The sequence below is a fragment of the Clupea harengus genome, chromosome 26 (genome assembly GCF_900700415.2).
Source record: "Clupea harengus chromosome 26, Ch_v2.0.2, whole genome shotgun sequence".
Classification (NCBI taxonomy): domain Eukaryota; kingdom Metazoa; phylum Chordata; class Actinopteri; order Clupeiformes; family Clupeidae; genus Clupea; species Clupea harengus.
The window spans coordinates 6,230,287-6,255,075 of NC_045177.1; the positions used below are offsets into that span (position 1 = coordinate 6,230,287).

General features: G+C 45.5%; 1 protein-coding gene across 1 annotated transcript; it reads left to right on the forward strand.

The window, feature by feature from the left end:
* The first annotated feature begins 4,883 nt into the window (after positions 1-4,883).
* On the forward strand, positions 4,884-24,789 carry LOC116219880 (inactive rhomboid protein 2-like). The gene is made up of 13 exons (XM_031563977.2): positions 4,884-5,440; positions 11,958-12,181; positions 14,489-14,622; positions 16,692-16,869; positions 18,264-18,461; positions 19,331-19,456; positions 19,993-20,111; positions 20,424-20,630; positions 21,041-21,152; positions 21,695-21,769; positions 22,025-22,186; positions 24,048-24,133; positions 24,288-24,789. The coding sequence occupies exons 2-13, from the start codon at positions 11,978-11,980 to the stop codon at positions 24,376-24,378; spliced, it is 1,692 nt and encodes a 563-aa protein (XP_031419837.1). The 5' UTR covers positions 4,884-5,440; positions 11,958-11,977; the 3' UTR covers positions 24,379-24,789.

The window sequence follows — 24,789 nt, forward strand, 5'->3', positions numbered from 1 at the left end:
TTAAATTAAATTAAATTAAATTAATAATTATTATCTATTGTATTATTATTGGATATCATTAATAATAATACATTTAATAATTAACCAGCACAGGTGCTATAGGAATTGTTCACTCAAATCCAAAATCTTCCTGTACATCCTCTGGACAAAGACTTCCCGATCAATGTGTGCCATCATCGTATTTGCCTCCCAGATAATCCCACTCCCTTTATCGTCTGCTTGATGTGTTGATGGAAAGTTAGGCCGCAATCCTCTTTCATGGTGGATTAATAATGTCTGTGCAAGGCTGCTAAAAATGGGGGGCTGAGATGCTCCAGCAGGCGGGGCTAAATATAGCCACTCTCAGGAAGTGACGAGAGAATGAGTGGATAGACGCAACCTGCCAGGTGTGCTACTGACTGCAGTTAGACCACTTCAAACAGCAAGAGGGTTTCTTTCTCCCCCACAACACCTCGCTTTAATAGGAATCCTGATGGCCTCTAGTGTTGTTGTATGTGTTTTTTTGTTGTGGTGGCTCGCTCACCCGTAAGCTAGCAATGAAGTTCGTTGCTGTATGTTGGCACACTCTCTGTCCAGTTACACCAGGACAACTGGGTTAGTGATTCACACTCCAGTTTCATGGTCAGGTTCAAAATAAGTGAATTCAGTAAAACAGCGTATGCTGCTGGTTCTTGTAGTTTTAATCCGTATAAGACTAAACAGTGAACACACCCAAATGTGGATTGTAATTTATCTACACATTCTGAACTTTAAACCCTTTTGGGAAAATGTTGAATGGTTTAAACATCCATTGTTCTTCTTACTTATGGAAGCTTACAGAAATTGTTTAATGGCACCTCTTACAAAGGACATTGGACCTCATTCTGAAACATTTTTATTAAGTGTCTTCTTAAATGTTTTCTTACGAACTTCGTAAGACCAACCCTAAGAATGATCCACGCCGGATTCATGAAAGCGTGGAAATGTGTTCTTAAACCGCCAAAGTGTTCTTAGCTGTGCACTGATTCTTAGATTGAACCTGCGTCCTCGGACACCTGAATTTGCATACATAAACGGCCCACCAGCTCCTTATAAGGGCATGCAACCACAGGACCGTGTGCACACAGAATCCACAGGTAACGCGAAAGCAACTTGAGTCTGATCAAAATCATGTCAAAGCGGAAAGCAAACACCGGTGGTGCACTGGCCAGTAAATGCAGACCTAACTTCACCGGTGTAGAGGTAAAGGTACTGTTGCAGAATGTAGATGTGTCCATTCTATTCCACTATGGCTATATCCACACAATCGAGTTTAGTGCTTATTTGTTTATTCAATGCCATTTGCAGTGCTCGTGTATTTATTTTAGGACATCACAATGCCTCGAAGAATCATGCCTATGATGTGAAACGTAATTTAATTGTGTGATACAATTATTCTCGTATTTATTATTATTATAATTATTTAAATCCAAGGATGTCTGTAGAATTGATGTGAACGCTATCACCAATTTCTCACAAATTAAGCCCTTAAGAACATGGGCGCACTCCAAACTGGCCTATCTACGACTGCTTTTCTGCGTTCTTAAATCCTGTTCTTAGAATCCCAGAAAATAAATTTTTCAGGAATGCCAGAATTGTCCCGGGAACTTTGTAAGTGGAGTTAAGTAGCCTGTCTCAAGAGACAGGTTCTAGGTAGCGTCTGTCTCAGGTGACCGGTTCTAGGTAGCGTCTGGTTATAGGTGTGTTTGGCATCAGCCTGGCGTCAGCTTTGTGTAGTCAGAGCCAGCAATAGGCATCATAAACCTATTGGCTTTGTCACGGCCGAAATAGCGCTAAAAACAAACTGCAACGATGACTCTCAAGCACTTAGAGCCCAGTTTTAATAAGGTTAGATTATCCCATTAGTCTACACGGTGCAAAATAACAGGTCCTGTTGATGATGCTCACCGTTTGGGTTTTAAGTGAAGGTGCATTTAAATGGTTAAGAGCACTGTGCAAAACAAGTCACGCTTCCAAAAGCAAAACTCTCTTCGCTTTGCTTGGCACTAATGTTGGGTCTTGTGAGGGAACTTGGAAGGCAAATCTAATTCCCTGTCAGCGCTCAAGTGCAACCAGTGAGTGGATAGCTGCTAATCTCGACATTAGCGCTCTCACTCTGCGTGCGATCTGTAGTGTTGCTAGGGGTCACATTCGCACGTGCCTCAGACCAAGCAGCACGTTTCACTATGCAGTCAGGGTCATCGAGGTCATTAGAACCAGATTACAGACCAAACTGACGAGCTATGCAACCATTAGCAAAGGTGTACATGGCAAGACCTAAGTAGTTACAGGAGGACCTAACTAGAACTAACGTATCTATGCTATCTTCAACCAAACCTTCCACTGGATCTAGCCTTGCTCACCTCGTTACGCTGACCCACTTTCATTAACTTATACTGTGTTTTTCATGGTCATGCGAATGTTTGATTGAATGTCGTCTCTTGGTTTCTAAGCTTCTCTTCGTGAAGGCAATTCTAACAGAAGCATACGAAAGTGTTGCATTATGTTAGAACATTTCAACTCTCCCATTCAGCCCTCTAAGCTCCTCTTCGAAGTTTGAATTCCTCTCACGCGCTCAGCAGTCAGCCCTTGCCCTTCAGCCTTAGCTTTCACTTTGCACCCTCCATTCAAACGTGAGCGTGACTCCCGCTAACGCTTACGCTACATGGTTGTCACTGGCGTGCCTGTGGCAGGGGTGACACTTCATGGGTGTGTGTGGGTGTGGCATCAGCGTGTGAAAGGTGGTACACCTCTCTCTCCCTCTCTCTCTCTCTGCCGCTCTCTCTCTCTCTCTCTCTCTCTCTCTCTCTGCCGCTCTCTCGGTTTTCCCTTGTGCCTGCGGAAGGTTGTCTCCTTAGATTAGCCATCTGCCTCAGATGACCCACCACCACCTCCATCATCCTGACGTCAGCCTCATCAGGTGACCATCGGGCAAAGGCTCTGAGAAGCCTTGCTTGCATCTTTTCCTGCTTAGAGAGGATGTTTATAAGGGATCCTCTACCCGTCACTGTGAGAGTGTGAGAGAAAGGGTTTTGAAGTTTGGACAGGATTTGAACTACTTCGAACTTCGTAAACTACTTCATAAAGCACAAAACACTGAGCCACAGCAGTAATGACAACTGTACATTAAACTGTATTTTAAATAATTGACACACTATAGTTATATGTGTTTAGTTGTGTATACGTGTAGGCTATGCAATTGCATGTTTGTGTGATTAAGATGTAGACATACATACTGTATATTACATACATGAACCCCCACATATGTACAGTTACATTTACATACATACCTGTAACACAGTCACATTTACATACATACTTGTAACACAGTTACATTTACATACATACCTGTAACAAAGTTACATTTACATACAGTACATACCTGTAAAACAGTTAAATTTACATACATACCTGTGACAGTCACATTTACATACATACCTGTAACACAGTCACATTTACATACATACTTGTAACACAGTTACATTTACATACATACCTGTAACAAAGTTACATTTACATACAGTACATACCTGTAAAACAGTTAAATTTACATACATACCTGTGACACAGTCACATTTACATACATACCTGTAACACAGTTACATTTACATACATACTTGTAACACAGTTACATTTACATACATACCTGTAAAACAGTTAAATTTACATACATACCTGTAACGTCATCTGACCAAAAACGATTTTAGGGGAATGGTGGTATGGTGGGCATGGTAAGCCATTTGCGTGCGACTGAAGTGGAGCTAATTATGCACGTCTAAAACGAGTCTGACTGTAATTCGTAAACATTTAGCCAAGAATTAATGATAAAAAAAACGCCCTTGTTCGCTTTGGGCTTTTCTGAAAATACAGTTACACCACAAAACACCTGCATTTCCCGAGAGAGAAAGAGAGAAGCAAGTTACAAAATAGAGCAACGGTTATGTTGCATCATCTCACTTCTATGACGAAAACACACAACCTAAGGCATAGCCTGGTAAAGTATGCGGGTCTGGTGTTTGTGTTTGCCAGCAGATCACTGTAGAACTGGCCTCTTGACCTGCCTCTGTGCCTTTGCGTACCTCTGTGATGGTGTTTTCCACAATTAGCCCAGAGGACCCCACCCCCCTTCATGTCAGTGACTTCACTACAGTCCCATGCTCCTTTGCTGTGCTGCAACATGCCCAGTGGAAAACAGGACCTCAGGCTTCCCCTAGCAACAGTCAAATCACTACCTGTGTGGTAACTGGTAGATTTTTTTTCTTTTGTTTTGTTTTACTTTCAAAGTGTCATGCATCCTGGTTCCACAATGTCTAATGCCAAGAGGCTGACAGCTGAAGAAAGTGCTTGGTACTGTTTAGAAGCCTGAAGGAAAGGCTTATGGCTAAAATACTCTGCTGTGGCTGAAGGTCTGTCTGATGGAGAAAGCAAGCAGGACCTTTGCAGTCTCATTCTGTTAAACAACTGAACGTTGTTGCATGGAGATTGTGTAATAAGACTAGGTCATGTTCTGAAATGTTTCAAAAGACAAACACCGTAGCAAGGGCTGGTGATGTGCCGTTACGGATTACTCTCTGACTCTCATGCCTTCAAGTTTGGACATGCACGTGTGGTGGAATTCTGTGAATGCTTTTTCTTAAGGCCAACCTGTATGTCCTGATTTCCAAGTATAATCACATCGGATAATGATGTGTATTGAATAGTGACCTTGTCATGATTTAATTCACATCATTGCAATTCATGTAGCAAGTACAGGATGACTTACACATGTATAATTTATAAAATTCAAATTCATACAAACGTGTTATTCCATAAACCATGACAGAGGAATCATCATCTACTAAATGTAAAGTTTCCTTTTTTGCTCCAAGTTTTCTTTAATCGCCTGAAAAGCCCATGTACTCTGTGACACCCATCCATCTCCATGATGTTCTGTGGCGATGTCTGTGGTGTGGAAACAGGCTTATGTGGGGGGCTTCTGTGGCTGTGAGCTCTAGCTGCTGAGCGGTGACATGTTAGTCCCTGGCTCTGCCCGACACCATTGATTTACTGTCAGGCCACGAAGGAGGTGAAGAAGGAGAAGCCACGGCCCCGGTGAGCTCACGCTGAGCTGCCTCCTCCTCCTCCTCCTCCACTTCCTCCTCCTCCAACACACACACAGTGTGTTCTCCTCCAGTCTCTTTAGCTACAGGCTGTTGGAAAACCCACATGGCTCATGTTTTGTGTGTGTGTGTGTGTGTCTGTCTGTGTTTGTTGTCCATGTTTGTTTCATTCTCTGTCTCACCCCTCCCCACTTTTCTGGTCAGATGGTCTGAAATCCACAGGAAGATGGACACGGTTGCGGAGATATGAGACAACTGAGGCTAGTGGCAGTTCCTCTTTCAACATAGATGCAGCTGTGAGGTGACGTCCATCTTGAAAAAACGTAAGCATTTTCAGGTGACTGTTTTTGTTTTCTGTAGGTTTTTGTTGAGGCGCCCAAGTACTTTACTTTCACATCAAAGAAATAATTCGTTTTTTTTAAATGAGAGCCTCTTGTGCTGTCTCAGTTACTAACTGGCAGTACACTGAGCTTGGAGCTCTGACAGTAATAACATTTATTTGAAGTGTTGTTACTGGCCTTTTAGAAGAAGGAGTGATGTTTCTGTGGTTTTCCACCTTAACCTCAGAGTGTACACCAACTGAACCGCTCTTGGCTTCTGAGGGTTCGTCTGCCGCGCGCGCTGACATGAGAGTACGGTGCAGATCAGAGGTGGAATGAGAAATCTGCACGACAGATGGCCTGGATTTTAACAGGAAGGGAAACCTGACCTGAGATCTGCTTTTCTCTATGTTTGGTCACTGCTGCTTGCCTGATTCTAGGCTAGGCTAGTCTCGCTACGCTGGGCTTGGTGCTTCTTGGTGCTCTTCTCTACTCTGGTGTTTCGGCCATAACATTTTACTGCGGAACCTTGACATTCAAGGCGCGCTCATTCCGGCTCATCTCCATGGCTACCACATAGGGTGACAGCTTGGGGGACCTGGCTGAGGGGGGTGGGTGGTTAGCATGAGCCAAAGCTACCCAGTGTGTCCACGCTACTTCTGGTCCTTCTGGAGAGTTCTGTCATGTTTTTCTGTCATGTCATGTTTGTATAGCCTCATGCCTTAGTCATATGATCTCCCAGTCAGGCGTCATCATCGGACTGACTGACTGTCAGGGGTCTAACTGTCATAGTGAACCATTTGGGGACCAGCACTTGAAAAAAAAAAAAAAAAAGTCACTTCCCCTGTAAAAGGAAGGACTGATGGAGCCAATATGTGTGCTTCCTGTGTGATTTCTCTACTGGCAACTTTACCGAACTATCGGTGACCGATGGTTTCTCTGTGTGCTTGGTCGCTGCCATCCCCTTTAATATGTCTGAGCATTCCTCCTCTGGTTTTGTTTTGATTCCCAAGTGTTTGTGCAGCTCTCGCAAACATCCTTGGGGAGAGACGGCGTCCAGATATGTCTGAAAAATCAAATACTTCTCTGCTTTGTATTGGAAAAATCAGCCAAATGGAGGAGATAATGCTAAATCATGTGACTGGGTGCTTTGCCCACTAACTGGCTCTCTAAGGACCTGCTTTGTTTAATTCATTCCAGAACTTGACCAAAGCCCTAAGGCTTTGAGAAGTATCTTTTTTAGCCTAGGAAAGTAATGTTTTCAATTAAGTTCCTGAACACTAGTCCTTAGTCTAAAGCCTTGGAGGTTGTGAACATATGAGAGAGAGAGAGAAAGAGAGAGAGAGAGAGAGAGAGAGAGAGAGAGCGAGAGAGCGAGAGAGCGAGAGCTAGCTTGAAATGCATTGACAACACTTTCTTCCTTTGAATGGATATGTCAATAAAGTGCATTGAATTGAATTAGAGAAAGAGAGAGTGTGTTACTGATGAATCCGAGGGACACGTGGTGGCACCAAACTCAAGCACGATGGTCCAACTGTCACGCCAACAAGCCACAAGGCTGTCCTGTCAAATTAAAGCATGCCCTGCTAAGTTCATTCACAACCTGTGTGAGGGAGGAGGCAAGTGTAAGGATGTTGCATCAGTCACCCTTTTGTAGTAGCAGCTCAGGAATGTTTAGAGTCCGGGTTGAAATGTCAGCCCTATGATGTGGGCGTAATTGCTGTGTGTGCCAACAGGGCCTTGCCTGACCTGACACCACAATGCCACTCTATGTGTGTGTGTGTATATGTGTGAGGTAGCATGAGTATGCAGGGCATGGTATGTTGGCGCTGTTTATTATGAAATTTGCAGAACATTTTCAAGCAAATGCTGAAATCTTGAAGAGGTTCGTAATACACTTTCAAAACATGAAGAAATTGGCTGTCCCTCCTGAACTTTTTCAATTCGGGAGGGGAATCCTGTTAATCCCCAAATTGTTTTCCTGTTTGTAGAAGCGACAAAGTGGTTAGTGACTCATTAACAGCAGTTGCTAAAGTACCCGTAGTCGTTCGAGTCATACCCATAAACACTTGTGACAAGCTCTTCCTCGAAAGATTTGCAGCAAGTAGCCATACCCTGTTGATTTTGTCCTGGGAAACCCCTCGTATTTAATCTGAGAAGCTAGTTTTAGCCGCAGCATCAGAATTGAGCAGATTATCAGTCCCATATCATATATGATGAGCCGCTTTAATCCACTTATAAGGTCTTCCCCTCAAGCAAACTGATGCAACCCACTCCTGGCACTGCATCCACAAAGCATCAACTTCAGTAGTGACAAACGATGCTGTTTCAAAAGAATGGCTTCACTGCCGAAAAATTCAGTGCCCTAGCCTTGCCAAGCAACAATTCTTCAGTCGCTTTGGATCAGTTAGATTGCCTTTATTTCCTTGTGCTCCTTACTGCTGTAGGCAGAGTCTCTCTGTCTGCTTGCCAAAGAAGAGTGAATGCCTCTGCAGACAGTGGAGGCTGTGGTTAGTAATGGCCGGAACCTTTCAGGGGCGCTATAAAAGACTCCATTAGACAAACGAGGGAGGGAGGGAGGGAGGGAGGGAGAGAGAGGGGTGGGAGGGGTTGGAGGGAGGGAGGGAGGGCGGGAGAGCTGGCAGTTGTGGTTGTTTTTCATTAGCATTGAGTGAACGAGGAGTGGAAGCAGAGCGCTGCAGAGTCCTATGGGGGTTGAGGTGAGCGCCATCCAATTCAGCCCCCCCCCCCCCCCCCTTATTCTCACTCCACTCCTACGCCCTCCCTTCCAGATTGACACAGGCTGCTTGCCCCGTGGTTTATATTACATTCGGCAGGTCATGTTTTTTTGACCTCCCCCTTTTCTCAGTGAGTGAGTGAACTTTGTTATTGATCACCAGTGGCTCCCTCTGTCCCAGGGGGCATAGAGAACCATGGTGACGGCATCAGGTGTGGCCGCTAATGGTGGTGTGTATTTTTTGGGGGGGGCTGGGGAGGAAGTGGAATTTTTTAGAGGAATCTGGCCTGGCCTTCTGTTGGCTTCGCCCTTCCAGGAAAAAATCTCCACATGTTAGTGTCTCTTACTAATAGCATTACCGTTAATGTCGTTTATTCGCTTTGCTTTCTGTGGCTGTTTGAAGCAGCATGCGGTGTGCGGCTTTGACTCCAAAGAAATCTGCTGATTTGGAATGAAATTGGAATTGGACCAGCAAAAGAATGGGCCTGCACAGTTAATGCTTCTACTGGGAAATCTTTTCCCGTCCGTCAGGTCCCCTGTGGAATAGCCTTGGCACCAGGAAGGTGTCTGGGAGTTAGCATCTCATGCATCTATGGCCCCCTGCAGCTAGTGCATCTATGGCCCCCTGCAGCTAGTGCATCTATGGCCCCCTGCATCTCATGCATCTATGGCCCCCTGCAGCTAGTGCATCTATGGCCCCCTGCATCTCATGCATCTATGGCCCCCTGCAGCTAGTGCATTAGCAGCTTGGAGACCCGAGTTAATCTCACTCTTATGTTGCTTTCAATAGTACGTCAACATTCATGTTCTCAAAACACTTCTGCTATGCTGGTTTTGATTTTACTCCCCCACCCCTGCTAGTTTATTATGCGGCTGTCTGAGTATTGAAGGGACAGTCCGTGATTCTAATCCCAGACACTTTTTTGTCAAATTCAGCAAATTTGCTCCTCATGGTCTTATAGGTGTCCTTTCAGTGTTTGTGCTAAGGTGTTCTTACACAGTCCAGAATCTGTAAATGAGAAAACAAACATGGTGGCTCGGGTCGAGCCATAAACAATCCCAGCCAATTAATGTGGTGCTTCAGGGGCACGGAAGGGAGAGGTGTAATATGAGCGCAAATGGGATCAAACCTAAGGGATTAGGGTGTAGGGAATTGTTATGGCATAATGGTTCATAATATGTAAAATTCCAAATTCCTATTCATATGTACACGGGGTATTCAACATGCTGTACCACCATTTTTCAGAGAAGAGTTCAAGTAATATTCAGTGGATTAGTTGATGGATTCCTGGATAAATATAGAAATCTTTATTTCAGACACCAAGTTCCATATAAAATAACAGACATACAACTGTTACAACATACAAATAAGGCTTTGCTACCACATACCAACAAATGTATATAAATGAAGGGAGTCCGATCTCAAGTCAAGGGCCTTTTATGATTTCAGGGAAAGAAATTGAAGACGAATTCAAGTATATCTGATTTGTTAATGGTGCTGTGACACATATTGACATATTGGCAAGTAGCCATACCCTGTTGATTTTGTCCTGGGAAACCCCTCGTATTTAATCTGAGAAGCTAGTTTTAGCCGCAGCATCAGAATTGAGCAGATTATCAGTATCAGTTGTTGTAACTAGTGGTAACTTGCATGTTACGTATGTTAAAACTGAAACTCCCCCCGTGTCCCACGTGGCTTGTGTGAAAACCGTCTAAATATAGGGCCAAAGTCAGCGGCCCCTGAGCGCTGTGCTGCACCCATAGGCATGACTGGCATGACTGGCAGACCATAGCTCAATGCCAACGATCAATGGCTCTCCCTATCCAAGGACCACTCTCTTCCTGTGCGTTTGATTATGCCTGGGACTGAAGTCGTTCCTTCTCTCACATGGCACAGGGCATGATTAAACGACCTCTCTCCGCATGAGTAAGCGGCTTCTGTAAGTCATAACTCGCTGGAGGGTGGGGCGTGATGGGGGTGGGGTTGGGACAGGACTTGTGTGTGTGTGTGTGTGTGTGTTTTTTTTTTTTGCTACTGTCAGTCTTGCTGGAATTTTTTTTGCCTTGCCGCATTGTTAATGTAGACAGAAAAACATATATCTTTGCGTCGTGATAAGTTTCTTAGAGTGCTGCTCCAACCACAGCACTGAAAGCAGGACCACTGAATCGTCCCCCGGGAGAGATCGTGTTACTGTATGTGATGGTCTGTCTCAATCTAGACCGCCAGACAAACTACTATCTGCTTGCCCAGCATTGTCTAAACACTCGTGAGGTTGAAACACTCTGAGGTTGAAAGTGCTCTTTACGTGAAAGGACAAACCACCTTTTGATACCTTAATGCTCACTTTGGATGTGTGCGTCTCACGTTTAAGTCATCATAGATAGAGGCATCTGCAAAATGACTAAACGATGAGGAGTGGCGCATCTCTGTTAGTTCAGCTGTGTCCTATTCTGTTTGTTTTATTTTAGAATGGGCTGTCCTTGTGCATGTTAGCGATATGAAACTGGGCATGGAGTACACTGCTCCACTAAATAAGGGTGGAGAGGCGGTTGTGTTTTCCTGTGTGTTCTTTTGTGATGTGGGGCGGTGTGTGTTGTGTGTTCTCTCCTCCGTGTCCGCTCTGAGGGGTGTGGGGTGAAATATGAGTGTGATAGCGCACAGGTCCTGGCTGTGTGAAACCCGATGATATCATTCATGGCCTCCTGTGGGAGTTATGGGATGTAATTGTCAACTCATGCACGGTCTCACGAAAAACAAAGCTCACTTCTTAATACAGTCGACGGTAAGTCTATGAGCTGACACAAAACTGGTGGCCCATAAGTTCAGTGAATTTTTCTCTCCATTCGTTTTCTTCTTTCAAAAGAATCAATCTTGTTTGTTTGATTGTGATATCTCATATTTGTCATCTTCGTATTATCTCCAGTATATGACTGCAACATAGAATCTTTTCACCGTCTAAAAGAAGATGTGCTTTTGGCTCTCCTCTCTGCCAAAGTCGTGTGTCCATTTGCCTGGAATTCCTTAAGCTCGGCAAATATTTCTGCTTCCCTCGTCATTTCACTCGTCAGTCCAGAAGTATTCTGCACAGCCATGTGCTGATTTCATTTCCTCACAAGTTCACTGACAGGGTTCGTTGCACTACAGAATATTATCAGCTGATTTGAAAGCTTGAAAAGGGAATTTCCTGTATAGATAACAGGAAGCTCAATGGCCTTGAACTAATATCGGTTATCATATTGCAGGCCATTAAAAGTACAGTCCATGATTCTGCTTGAACGGTTGTTGATATTTGAGCTCGACAGCCAAATCAAATTACACCCTTCTCTTTCGAGCTCCTGACGCATCGTGTTGATTGACTTTTAATAGTGAATTGCTCCGTCCAAGCCACTTTGGTTCCCATGTACAGAGCCAGGACTGTACGAATACTGCAGTTTTTTTAGCGCACGCACAGAAGAGACAGCTAGAGGACCTTGGCGAACAGTTCGCAGAATTTGACAAAAAGTGTATTGGATTAGGACCGGGGACTACACCTTTTAAATACACATTGTCGGAACGTTCGATGTTAGTAGATGATCCAACATTCATACGCGCATAAATCAAAGAGCTTTACCTTATTTGTGACCAGGATGCAATTTTACAAATCGTTATTTAATGTTGACCACTGATCTATAAAAGACATGAGAAACTGTGTGTGAGAAACAGTAAGAGCTTTCATGAAGGTTAACCACTGATCTATAAAAGACATGAGAAACTGATGTTAATGTTGCTTTTCTAACCCATAGGACCTGAGAAAGACATCAGCATGTCCGCTCAAGAGGGGGCGGAGAAGAACGGGAGCGGGAGTGGGAACGGCAGCGGCAGCGGGAGCGGGAGCGGGAGTGGGAACGGGAGTGGGAGCGGGAGCGGGAGCCAACCAGACAGCCGCCTGAAGAGCAAGAAACCTCCGAGCCTGACCATCTCCATCCCTCCATCCCAGGAAGAGTGTGAAGCAGACTCCACTAAACCGGTACTCTCATGACCTTTGCACTTTGACAAAGATGGCCTCCTCAGGGAAGTGAGAGCTGTCATGTCTATGTATTATTGCCATATACTGATGTGGGCTTCACTGGCAATGGCTTTTGTATCATTCTTCCCCATTTCTTGTAATGTCTGCACTTAAACCTAAGATTACGTCTAGTTCGTGACATTACATAGCAAATACAAGGGTTAACCCTTATTTATTTTGGTGGGCTACAGACAGCTCTGGGTGTTTCTCTTACACTTCATCTAGACTGATCTTAGTTTCTCATGTCTTTTGTAAGTCAGTGGTTAACCCTCATGACATCTCTAACTGTTTCTCTCACACAGTTGCTCATGTCTTTTATAGATCAGTGGTTAACCCTCAAGACGGCTCTAACTGTTTCTCTCACACAGTTGCTCATGTCTTTTATAGATCAGTGGTTAACCCTCACGACATCTCTAACTGTTTATCTCACACAGTTGCTCATGTCTTTTAAAGATCAGTGGTCAATGACCATGGGCAGCTCAGCTGTGTCGGCCATGTTTGCTAGCAGGCAGGATGTGGCCAGAACAGCGGAGAAGAGTGTAGGGAACAGCTGCACACGGCTGGCAGTTGGCCTTGACTCTTAAGGTTTGCTGTGACTGTTATGCAGCGTGTGTGATAACATGGTGATAAGTCTCGGCTCTGCACTCTTTTCACTGCAGTAGGATGATAACAAAGCAAGTTATTTTTAATCGGGACTCTATGTACCAAAACACAAGCAGTTGTAACAAATTAGTTTGAATGTGTTTTTGACAGATAGAGTAGGCCATTTGTTGAGTTGAAGAGAAAAATACCACTCTGGTGATGTGCTACAGGATGATGTTACTTGTGCAGCTCTTTAAGAAGAGAGAGAGAGAGAGAGAGAGAGAGGGCGAGATTGACATGGGGGATGTTGTACCTAAGTATCCCGTTGCGCTTTGTTGAGGTTGCCCTTATTATGCCTGCTGTGAGTCAGAAGCTGCTAATGACACACGATGTGCTGGAAGTTAATGGTCTAGCCATCAGAGGTAGCCTGAAGGGTCTTGGGAGGGCACACGGCTCCTCCCTAGTTTATGGCTTCTCTCTCCCCCACGCAGTATCTCAGTTGGGTCTCTGGGGTCCTCCGTTTATGGCCCAGATACTGAGCTGAGGATGGCTGGCTGCCTGTGAGGCTCTTGTCCAGATGAAATGGCTGTTTTAAAAGTGAGTTCATGTGCGCCGCCACGCGTGAAAGTGCACGCCACTATTACCTGTCAGAGGCAATCAGAGCAGAGTGGTGTGGGGGGGGGGGGGTGCATCCGCACTCAGACACACACACACACACACACACACACACACACACACACACACACACACACACAGACACACACACACACACACTGTGACAGTTTAACAAGCGCTCTCTCATAAATGCACATGCTTAAACACACACACACACACACATACAAGTTCACTCTCTCTCTCTGTCTCTATCTCTGCTCCCCCCCCCCCCCCGCACACACACACACATCCATATCCACAGTCTAACAAGCGCTCTCTCATAAACGTGCATGCTTAAAAAAACACACACACACAAACACACACACACACACACACACACACACACACACACACACATACACATACATACATACATACACACACATACATACATACTCAAGACAAGCTCACTCTCTCTCTCACTGTCTTTATCTCTGAAAACACCCCTCCCCCCACACACATGTACACTCATGCACATGCACACATTACACACACACACACACACACACACACACACACACACACACACACACACACACACACACATTCCCCTCACTCACACACACACACACACACACACCCACCCACACATTCCCCTCACACACACACACACACACACACACACACATTCCCCTCACACACACACACACACACACACACACACACACACTCCTCAGAGCATGTCCGGAGACAGTGAGCGATGAGTGATGACCACTAAGAAGCTCAAATACTCCACTTCCTACAATCCTGTGGAGAAATCAGTCAGCATAGGGTTCTATGTGCTTTTTCTTTGAACTTTGACCTTGAACTTGACAGAACAATGATGTGTTTGCTCTTGGGGGTAGTGCTTTCCCTACTGCTGTGAAAAAGGAAAGTTTACACAGAAAGTTAACATGGTTGTTTGTTGGGAGTCAATCGAAAGTGAAAATGATTCATGTTGAAATGAACTCTGTCTGTGTGTGCGTGTGCGTGTGCGTGTGTGTATGCGCGTGTGTGCGTGTGCGTGTGTGTGTGTATTCGTGTGTTCTCCAGCCCTTGCGGTCCTCGCTGAAGAAGAGTGTGACCATGCAGCAATCGAGCGAGGCGTTGTCCGATGGCGGCCCCTCCGCCGACTCCAGGAGAGCCGAGTTCCGCCGACAGACGTCCCTCTCGCAGAGCATCCGCCAGTGAGACGGCAACGCCCCCCCCCCCCCCCCCCCCCCCCCCCCCCCCCCCCCCCCCCCCCCCCCCCCCCCCCACACACACACACACACACACACAACACACACAACACACTCTCACACACAACACACAACACACACACACAGCCCCCCCCCCCCCAACACTCTGGGCTCACACGCTGCTGCCCACACACTCACAAGTTACTGCTAACATATCACACATCGTTGACACACACGCAGCATTTCCCCACAATACCAACACTCACACAGCTAGCACACACACACACACACACACACACACACACACACACACACACACACACACACACACACAGCAGTCTTGTGTTCACATCTGCACACACACAGCAGTCTTGTGTTCACATCTGCACACACACAGCAGTCTTGTGTTCACATCTGCACACACACACACACACAGGGCACCTGTACACAGCGAGTCCATCACTATCATGTCGTACAAACTGTACCACACATTTTTGGAACGCACCCAGAAAGAGCACTCCAGTAATGGCTTTACTGAAATAGCATTACATTGAATTGAATCGAAATTAATTGAATTAAACTCCCAGAATGAAAGTGTGCGCAGTGCAATGACATTAGTTTAGATTGCTTAAAGGACAGAGATGCGGGACTGTGCCAATGGTTCCACGGTAGCAGTCAGCCTTAATCAGATAATTACCCAGGTCTGCAAGGAAGGAAGCGTTCTCCATTACTGAATCATGCTCTCCAACTACGTCGGTGGGCAATTATCTAGGCACAGTCGTGAAGCATAATAATTAGTGCTGTCAATCAATAAAAACAAAAAAAAAGTCAACTAATTAATTGCTTAGTTTTCTGTGAGTTAATTGCGATTCATCACTTTTTTTTTTCTTCTTAAGACTGAAGCTTGTAATAATGTAATCCTGTGAACTGTAGATTTCCATTAAAACCATCAAGGCTATCAAAATTGACTGGCATCTTGAAAGGCATATTCATTTGAAGGAACCTTTGGAGAGGGAGATACTTTGGAGGGAGTTAGTGAGTTAGTTAGCTAGTTAGCCAGTCGGTAGTTAGAACGTGGTGTGCAGCCAGTTGGTAGATTAGTTGTAAATTGAAGTGCTCAATAAACTTGCAAGCTTGTAAATTCAACTAAGCTCTGGGTCCAGTGAACGTGGATGCCCCCAGATATTATAACCATTATGTGCACAGAAATATAACATATACTAGAAATAGTAACAAAACACAGGCAGCTGCGTTAATTGCATTAATATTTTTAATGCATTAAATATTTTAAATGAACACGTTCAATTTTGAGAGTACTACTAATAATGGCTTGTAAGAAATCAGTCTTACTACATTGGCAGTTTGGTTTATTTAGCCAGTTTTAATTGAACAACCTCACTAAAGTCTGGATGGCTTTCAGTGAATACTCATTTGAACACTTCCTCGTTCAGTTCTTTTATGTTATTTTATTCAACTGTTTCTCCCTCTACTTTTCATATCTTTCTCCACTCTCCTCTGTCCTTCCTCTCTTCTTCACTCTTTTCCTCTCTCTCTCCTCCCTCTCTCTCTCTCTCTCTCTCTCTCTCCTCCTCTCTCTCTCTCTCTCCCTCTTCTCTCTCCCCTTCTCTCTCCTCTCTCTCTTTCCCTCTCTCTCTCTCTCTATTTCCCTCTCTCTCTCTCTCTCTCTCTCGCTCTGTCTCCCTGTCTCTCTCTCTCTCTCTCTCTCTCTCTCTCTCCGGTCTCTCTCTCTCTGTCTACCTCTCTCCCTCCTCTCTCTCCCTCTCTCTCTCTTTCCCTCTCTCTCTCTCTCTCTCGCTCTGTCTCCTGTCTCTCTCTCTCTCTCTATTTCCCTCTCTCTCTCTCTCTCTCTCTCTCGCTCTGTCTCCCTGTCTCTCTCTCTCTCTCTCTCTGTCTACCTCTCTCCCTCCTCTCTCTCCCTCTCTCTCTCTTTCCCTCTCTCTCTCTCTCTCGCTCTGTCTCCCTGTCTCTCTCTCTCTCTCCTCTCTCTCTCTCTCTCTCTCTGTCTACCTCTCTCCCTCCTCTCTCTCCCTCCTCTCTCTGTCCCATGACCACAGGGGCACCGCACAGTGGTTTGGCGTGGGCAGCGACTTCGAGACCAAGCAGCAGGTGTGGCACCGCAAGAGCCTACGCCACTGCAGCCAGCGCTACGGCAAGCTGAAGCCACAGCCCGGCGACACCGACACCAGCAGCATGGAGAGGCTGGAGTCGCCCGCCACCTTCAAGATGCCAAAGGTACCCGCCTGCTCTGCCTGCTCTGCCTGCCTCCACAGAAGCCCCGGTGACGTTTGCGTTGTGCTAAATCGTTAGCATTCCTGAAAAGCCAAAAATGGGCCAGGCAGGCACTGCCCAGCAATTTTGTGTTTTTATTTGGCTTTTAATGAGTTTTTGTGCCTTTGAATGAGGAGATTTGCAGCACGGAAATGAGGTTTCTCGACAGCACCCAGGGGCGGGATCATACAGCAGGAAATAAAAACATATTTGCGTGAGGGGAAGCAACTAACAGAGGGATATGCTCACTCACTGAGATGATGAAAGACTTAATAAGCAGCCGCAGAGATATTGTATACAATTCAATGCACACTTTGGCAGAGTACAGTATACACACAGTGCACTTGATATATGCAGCTCATACAGTTCAGTAAACAGATGTCAGTCTAGAGACATTAGTGTGAGAACAAGTGTGTTACATATGCTACACAGATGCTTGCATATAAACCCCAAAATGGCCTGTTCTCTGATAGATGTTCAGGCACTGACAGACATCCCAGTTAAGTCTGCCCTCACTGGTGGATGGGCCCCAGTTTGTGATGTGTGATGGGTGCTGGTGGGCAGGAGGAGGAGGAGGAGGAGGAGGAGAAAGAGGAGGTGGTGGTGACAGAGGGTGAGGAAGGTCTCAGGAGAGCGGTGCTCCCCTTCCAACTATAAATAATGGAGTAGTGAAGTAGGCGCCTTCAGCTGCTTTTTCTGTCTGTCTGTCTGTCTCTTTCTCTCTCTCTCTCTCTCTCTCTCTCTCTCTCTCTCTTTCTCTCTCGCTCTCATTATGTCATTGCCTCTTTCACACCCCTTTCTCTATCTTTTGCTGATCTGCTGCTCCTTCTTCTGGACCCTGCTGACAGAGCAACCTCCTCTCCTCTCCTCTCCTCACCTCTCTTTCTCATGTGCTTGTTTGTCTCTCTGCCACTGCACACACACACACACACACACACACACACACACTGTCTGGGCTGCTGTTGGAGGCCACGTCATGTCATGCAGCTAGTTAGTGTAATGACTGTGTGTGTCTGTGCTGTCAGATGTCCTGATGAGGTGTGATCTTTTTGTGACTTTCAATTGGTGATCACTCAGTTGATGCATTTGTTCTCTCTATTCTGGCAAGAACTGAGAATGTTATTTCGATTTCTCAGTTATAAAGACATCTGTGATTTTAAAGGTTAAGGGTCTGAGAGTGCTGGGTAAGCCAAACACTAAATTGTAAGCTAAACTCTTCCTTAAAAATGTTATGAAAACAAAATGAAAAGAAATGAATGAAACAAAATGAAAACTTTATGAAACTATTTCAGTATTTAAGAGTACCATAAGCACTATTCCACAACACCTGCTCTTGCCCTCTCCTCCTCCTCCTCCAGATTGTGGACCCCCTGGCCCGCGGCCGTGCCTTCCGTAACCCCGATGAGACGGATCGGCCGCCCCGGACGCCGCACACCCCCCGCATCACCTCCTTCAGCTCCTTCTCCAGCCAGCGCTCCGGCTACAGCCGCCTGCCGCACCGCAAGAGGGAGTCCGTCGCCCGCATGAGCATACGCGCCGCCTCCAACCTCATCAAGGTGAGTCTCGGGGTCAAAGGGCAAAGGTTATAGCCTCAAACTTGTAAGGTCTCTGAAGCATCTCATTTAGTCTGCTGAAACGCATAAGTACCACTATGTAGCATAATAGCCTGCCTAATAGGTATATTAAATGAAAATAAGTTTGTTTATTTATTCATACACATTCCCACGAGAGATATTTTAGCCTAGATAGAACAGTATGTTTATGTTAAATGTTATGAAGTCATTATGAATTGAAAGGCCAACATAAAATCGGGCTTCCTTCCCTTGTGACGTGACGTGACGGAGATGCTGATGCCAAAGTAATATCAGGCCTCATTCTAGTGGGGGGCTTTGCCCTTGAGCAAGGCAACTTTGTAGTAACTATAGAAGGCCTAGATTTAGTAGACTCCTTGTAATCTTCAAAAGCTATTATTTCAGACTACCTGAAACGGAAGGCTTAAGGCAATCATTTGGAATAATAAGGTGTCCAATTTGAATGTTGGCTAATTTGAATACATAATTTGAATACATTGTGGTCGGCCATGTTATTGTGTTTAGCAGTTTTGGGCTACAGACAGCGCATGTGGCATTGTGAAGGAGGGCCTTTACCGATCCCAGATACAACATGCAGCGCCTGTCACGAGTATCACTTGTATTTGTACACTTGTATCCTGCTGCTCAGGATCTTTGGTTGGGCGGTTAATACATTGGTTAGGTTTTTTGGGTATGAGTACTTACATGTGGCGGTCAGAGGATTGGCCGCTGTGGGAAGTCTCCAACCAATACCACAAGGAATTTACCATCTTTTCCGGTGTTTAACTAAAAAAAAGTGCCCAGTGATCTGGAGTGAGAGCCTTAAGTGACTATGGGGGGGTTGTTTGCCGTAGGGTCGGCAGGGGCAGGGCTCACTGGCCGGACGTGGTTATCCCCGCCGTAGCTTCCCCCGGCCCAGCTGGATGGAGGAGGACACCGTGGACACGGCCGACACCTCCGACTCCGTGTTCTTCAGCAAGGTGAGCGCTATCGTCTTCATCATGTCTCCCTCTGTCCAACATGTCTCTATTTGGTGCCCTCTGTCTTTCTTTCGGAAATGATGTCTCCTGTTAGTGCTCAGTATGTAGTTCTATCTTTTTTCTAGTGTCTGTCACCTCATCCATATCACCCCCCCCCTCTCTGTCTATGTGTTATTCTAACGTTGTGTGTGTTTTATTGGTGTAGTCATATTAGAGACAGGGGGGGGAGACAGTGGTGCAGGGGGTAGAGAAGTCGTCTGGTAATCGGAAGGTTGCTAGTTCGATTCCCTGTCGAAGCCTCCTTGAGCAAGACACTGAACCCCTAATTGCTCCTGATGTGCAGTGTGCCATCAGTGTAAATGTAAAATGTGTATACATTGATAAGTGGCTTTGGATAAAAGCGTCTGCCAAATGACTAAATGTAAATGTAAAATGTAAGACAGAAAGTTAGACAGTCCCAATAAAGGAACATACATGTTGGTAATCAGCCCTCATGGACATAATGTGTAGCTCACTGCATTCCCCTCCGTCCTCAGATGGATGCCCGAGACGAGATGTACTCCATGGCTGACGACGTGTTCGAGTCGCCCCCCCTCTCAGCCGCTTACGGCCCCGGAGACATGTCCTTCGGTGAAGGCGCTCCTTTCCACAGCCTGTGAGTTTGAACTTGGAAAAGGGAGAGTTGTGGAAACTCTCAAACACAAAGCCTCGAGAGAACTCTATAGTCTTGTTGTACTTCTTGTTGTCTGTCTCTCTCTCTCTCTCTCTCTCATTCTCTCATTCTCTCTCTCTCTCTCTCATTCTCTCTCTCTCTCTCTCTCTCTTTATTGCCTGTCTGTCTCGCTCTTTTATCAACCTAATATTTGTGTTGGTTTTTACCCTCAGTGTTCCTCTCTGTTCTACCTACCAGTATATCTGGTACCTGTTTCTGATTGGTTGCATCCGCTGTCCGTCTCTCACCCTGCAGTAGGGACATCAGTAAGACCCCCCTCCCCTGCGACGGGCCCCAGCAGCGCAGAGGGCACCGCATCGCCTCCCAGGTCAAGCACTTCGCCTTCGACAAGCACAAGCGACTCTACGGCATGGGCGTGGTGGGCAAGTGGCTGAACCGCAACTACCGCCGCAGCCTCAGCAGCACCGTGCAGAAGCAGCTGGAGGACGTCCACAGCCACCGGTGAGTGCCCGCGGCCAGCGCCAGCTCTCTAGGCAGGGGTGCCAGTGGAGTTTTATCAGGGGTGCCAGTGGAGTTTTATCAGGGGTGCCAGTGTTTATCACACCACCTCTTGCCAATTCAAAATGCAAGCACTGATTCAGGCAGATTTTTTTTCAACTGACAGCTACTTGGAAGTACTAGAGTAAATGGAATTACGCGATTCATGGACGATATTACATTTAGTTATGCCAAGCGACGAAACGCATACATTTGCTTTTCTTTCCAGCTAATTTCAATTCCCAAAGTGATTTTTCTTGTGTCATTTTTATAGAGGTGTGTGACAGCAGGTTGTGTGTTTTGTCTCGTGGGCACTCTGTGAAACCCTCCGAAGGCTCCGTGTGAAAGCTGTGTGAACCGTCTCTTTTTCCCAGGCCTTACTTCACGTACTGGATCACGTTCGTCCACATCGTCATCACCCTCCTGTCCATCTGCACTTACGGCTTCGCCCCCGTCGGCTTCTCCCAGCGCTCCACCACTGACCTGGTGAGTCCCCCGGGAGACATCCGCCACGCCCCCACTCAGGTCCCCCACTCCACTTCCTTAGCAACCGCACACACGACAACCCCCGATAGGGCCTCCTTAATTGTGCTCTAGGGGAGAGTTCTTGTCTGCTCATGCTATGGAGGGGGCTTCAGTGTTGGGGTCGACACCCAGCCATGTTCCCTTGCAGAGTTATTCTTTCCTCTTCAGCTATTGCTCTTACCACTCTGTACTAAGACCGTGAGCAGATAAGCGCTATCTGCTGCCTGCTAGTCCAAACTGTGTTCCTCATTCTGTACTAAGTGGCTGGTGGATACCTCAGAGACCGTGAGCAGATAAGCGCTATCTGCTGCCTGCTAGTCCAAACCGTGTTTCTCATTCTGTACTGAGTGGCTGGTGGATACCTCAGAGACCGTGAGCAGATAAGCGCTAGCTGCTGCCTGCTAGCCCAAACTGTGTTTCTCATGTTAACCCTGAGAGGAACCCCACTGTCTGCCCCATTAGCGTTTTTTTTATTCTTCCATCTTCTTTATGTTTTCCTCTAGGTGCTGAGACACAAAGGGATTTACGAGAGTGTGAAGTACGTCCAGCAAGAGAACTTTTGGCTCGGGCCCGGCTCAGTAAGTTTGGGTTACTCCACAGCCTCCTACTCTCACCCTACTCACCCTGAGCCAGCAAGGACACTGGAAACAAAGTTGTTGTTGTTTTTTTTTCATAGGGAGTGATATTACAAGGTCATATTACAATACAACCTTAAAAAAGGTCAAACAATTTCACTCCTTGTACGGATAAAGCTCAACATTGCGCTCAGTTGTAATGTATGTTATGAGAAGTCTTTGTGCCAACTGTTCATCTCTGGCCTTGGTTGCATTTAGGACGATCTCATCCACCTCGGGGCCAAGTTCTCTCCTTGCATCAGACAGGACTCCCAGATTTGGTCGCTCATCCAGAAAGCCACAGCCCTAGAGAAAGAGACGGGCTGCTGCGTCCAGAACGACAACTCGGGCTGTGTGCAGACACTTAATGAACACTGCTCAGTGAGTGTGCTCCCAACAGACACCCACACAGATACACACACACACACACACACACACACACACACACACACAGATAATACAAACACACTCACACAGATACAGATACAGACACATGCACAATCCCATGTACACACAAACACACACCCATCCACACACAAACACTCTCACACAGATACAGATACACATATACACACACACACACACACACACACACACACACACACACACACACACACACACACACACACACACACACACACACACAGAGTTGTGGACACTCATACACTCTCAAAAGCAAATGTATATCCTTAGCGTGTACATTCAAGCTCACTTACTTTATGTATGCACATACTAACACGCACATACACCACTCACCCAATATTATTATACACTACCGTTCTCAAGTGTGAAACCACCCACAAAATGAGGAAACTCACTTTTTTTTTTCATCAAATAAGCTGCAAAATGAATACAAAATATAGTGAAGATATGAACAACATTAGAAATAAGGTTTTCGGCTTGAAATAACTATTTTGTGCTTGAAAATGTGCTTTCATAAAAGAAACTTCCAGTGGCAGAATCACAGTTTGACTGCTTCTTCCCTAAATAGATGTTGCATAATTTTGGAGCGATGCTTTGGGTTACTGTCTTGTAAGATAGGAATGAGCTCCAGTCAGATGCCGTCTACAGGGCACTGCATGGTGGTGGAGTTATGGTAAAATGGAGTTATGGCCTTCCTTGTTAAAGATTCCAAAAACTCTGTACAAAGTGCAAACCATAGCTGCACCAAAGCACCCTCAGACCATCACACTTCCTCTTCGGCGTGCTTGAGAGATGGTGTGTCCAGAAGTCCTCACGCTCGTCTTCATTTGGTCTGTGAGGCACAACATTTCTGCTCTGTCAGCCAAACTCATGTCTTATCTAAAACATTTTTTTCTCAATCATCTTCCATCCAGTTTGTTTTTCTTTTGTCTATCTTAGTCTTTCCCTTCCCTTTGGCCAATCTCAGATATAGGCTTTTTCTTCTCAGTATTCAAAAGACTGTTACTGTTGAAGATAAGACGGATGTTTTCTGGGTATTAATAAAGCTGCCAGCTGAGGACCTGTTTCTCGACCTAGCGATTGCGATGCTGTTCTCCACCCTTTGTGAAGTGGAGCCTCCTGCTTCTCTTGGTATCCTGGTTAGAGCTCTGCACTGTTCTTTGAAGGATGTGATGCACACCTGATGCACCAGATATGTTCAGTTTCTTGCCAATTTCTTGTGCGGAACAGCTTTAATTGCAAGGAACCATAATAGACTGACACGTTTTTGTAGAAAGTTCTCTTTTTCTAACCACTTTTAGATCATAATCAAATCCACATGCTGAAGGCCAGTTTCTGCTTTCTTAAACACCACGACAGTTTTCAGCTGCACGTTATTGCAAATGGGTTTTCTAATAATGAATGGCAGAATATGTTGGCAGAAACAATGGGTCTATGTAGATGTTCCATTCAAAATCAGCTGTTTTCTGCTGTAACAGTCATTTTCAACAGTAACAATGTCCACACTACAGTTATGATCGATTTTAGGTTATTTGAATAGAAATAAAAACATGATTTTCTTTAAAAAAAAACTATAACATTTCTCAGTGATCCGAAATGTTTGAATAGCAGTGCGCGTATGAATGCTGTTAGATTGTGTGTTTCAGAAATGTTCGCAATGCACCACCGAAATTCTGCACGCATACCATTCATTCATTCAAGCTCAGCCTTACCCACTCTCAGCACGCGTTGCATAGCCCTATGCTGCCACCTAAAGGTGAATTCTATTAGAGGTTTTGTTTTCATTTGAGTCTTAAAATCCCATTCTCTTTCCTGACAGGAAACACTTGGCACTTTTATAAAATGGGCAAATGAAGATGTAGACATCATTAGGTCATCTGGCGCTGTGTGTAACCAGGACCCCAGGTACTGTCTCTGACTCTCATACAAGATGGCTACCTGCTCAGAAGGCACATCAGAATAGATCTTCTCTTTCAAGAGTGGTTATGCTTTAATATGACCTGCCTACCTGTTTCTTTCCATCCATGATCTTTTCACCCACAACATGTAACGGCCAAAGGATCTGTGAAGAGCCTGCCTCCATACTACCGCACATTTGGGCTGATAACATCACTCAGTGGCCGGTGAGTGATGCCGTTTTCATCCAATGAGAAGAACTGTAGTTAGGCTTGCAGCTGCGGCAATTAACGACAGTTGCTTCAAATATGTTGAACCAGAAATGGAGAGTAGGCTCAGAACTGAACGACATTGAAGCAGAAGTCTTGCAGTGCAAAAAAACAAGGAAGTCATGTGAGATATTTTTGGATTGTTAAATGGAGAACATGGAAAGTAAGTAACTAGGAAGTCTAGTCAAGAAATGGTGTGACTGTCTGACAGTCTTCCTTTTCACGTGACAGAAGTAGTTCTAACTATTTACTGTTTTTTCCTCTCATGTGATTTTGTGTATCTGTGGGTTTCTACATCCTGTGTAAAATAGTTTTAGCCTCAAGTTTAATAGCTTAGCATTCTGTTATTCCTGTGCATAAAGGGCGTTCTCGTTTTTGCTTGTGTCCGACATTGGG

What these genes read in the sequence shown, in the direction of transcription:
- LOC116219880 (XM_031563977.2), top strand. Translation starts at nt 11,978, where the DNA reads ATGTCCGCTCAAGAGGGGGCGGAGAAGAACGGGAGCGGGAGTGGGAAC. An exon ending in GGCGCTCCTTTCCACAGCCT is followed by an intron (nt 20,112 to 20,423) that starts GTGAGTTTGAAC and finishes CTCACCCTGCAG; the next exon opens with TAGGGACATCAGTAAGACCC. An exon ending in GTGTGTAACCAGGACCCCAG is followed by an intron (nt 24,134 to 24,287) that starts GTACTGTCTCTG and finishes TAACGGCCAAAG; the next exon opens with GATCTGTGAAGAGCCTGCCT.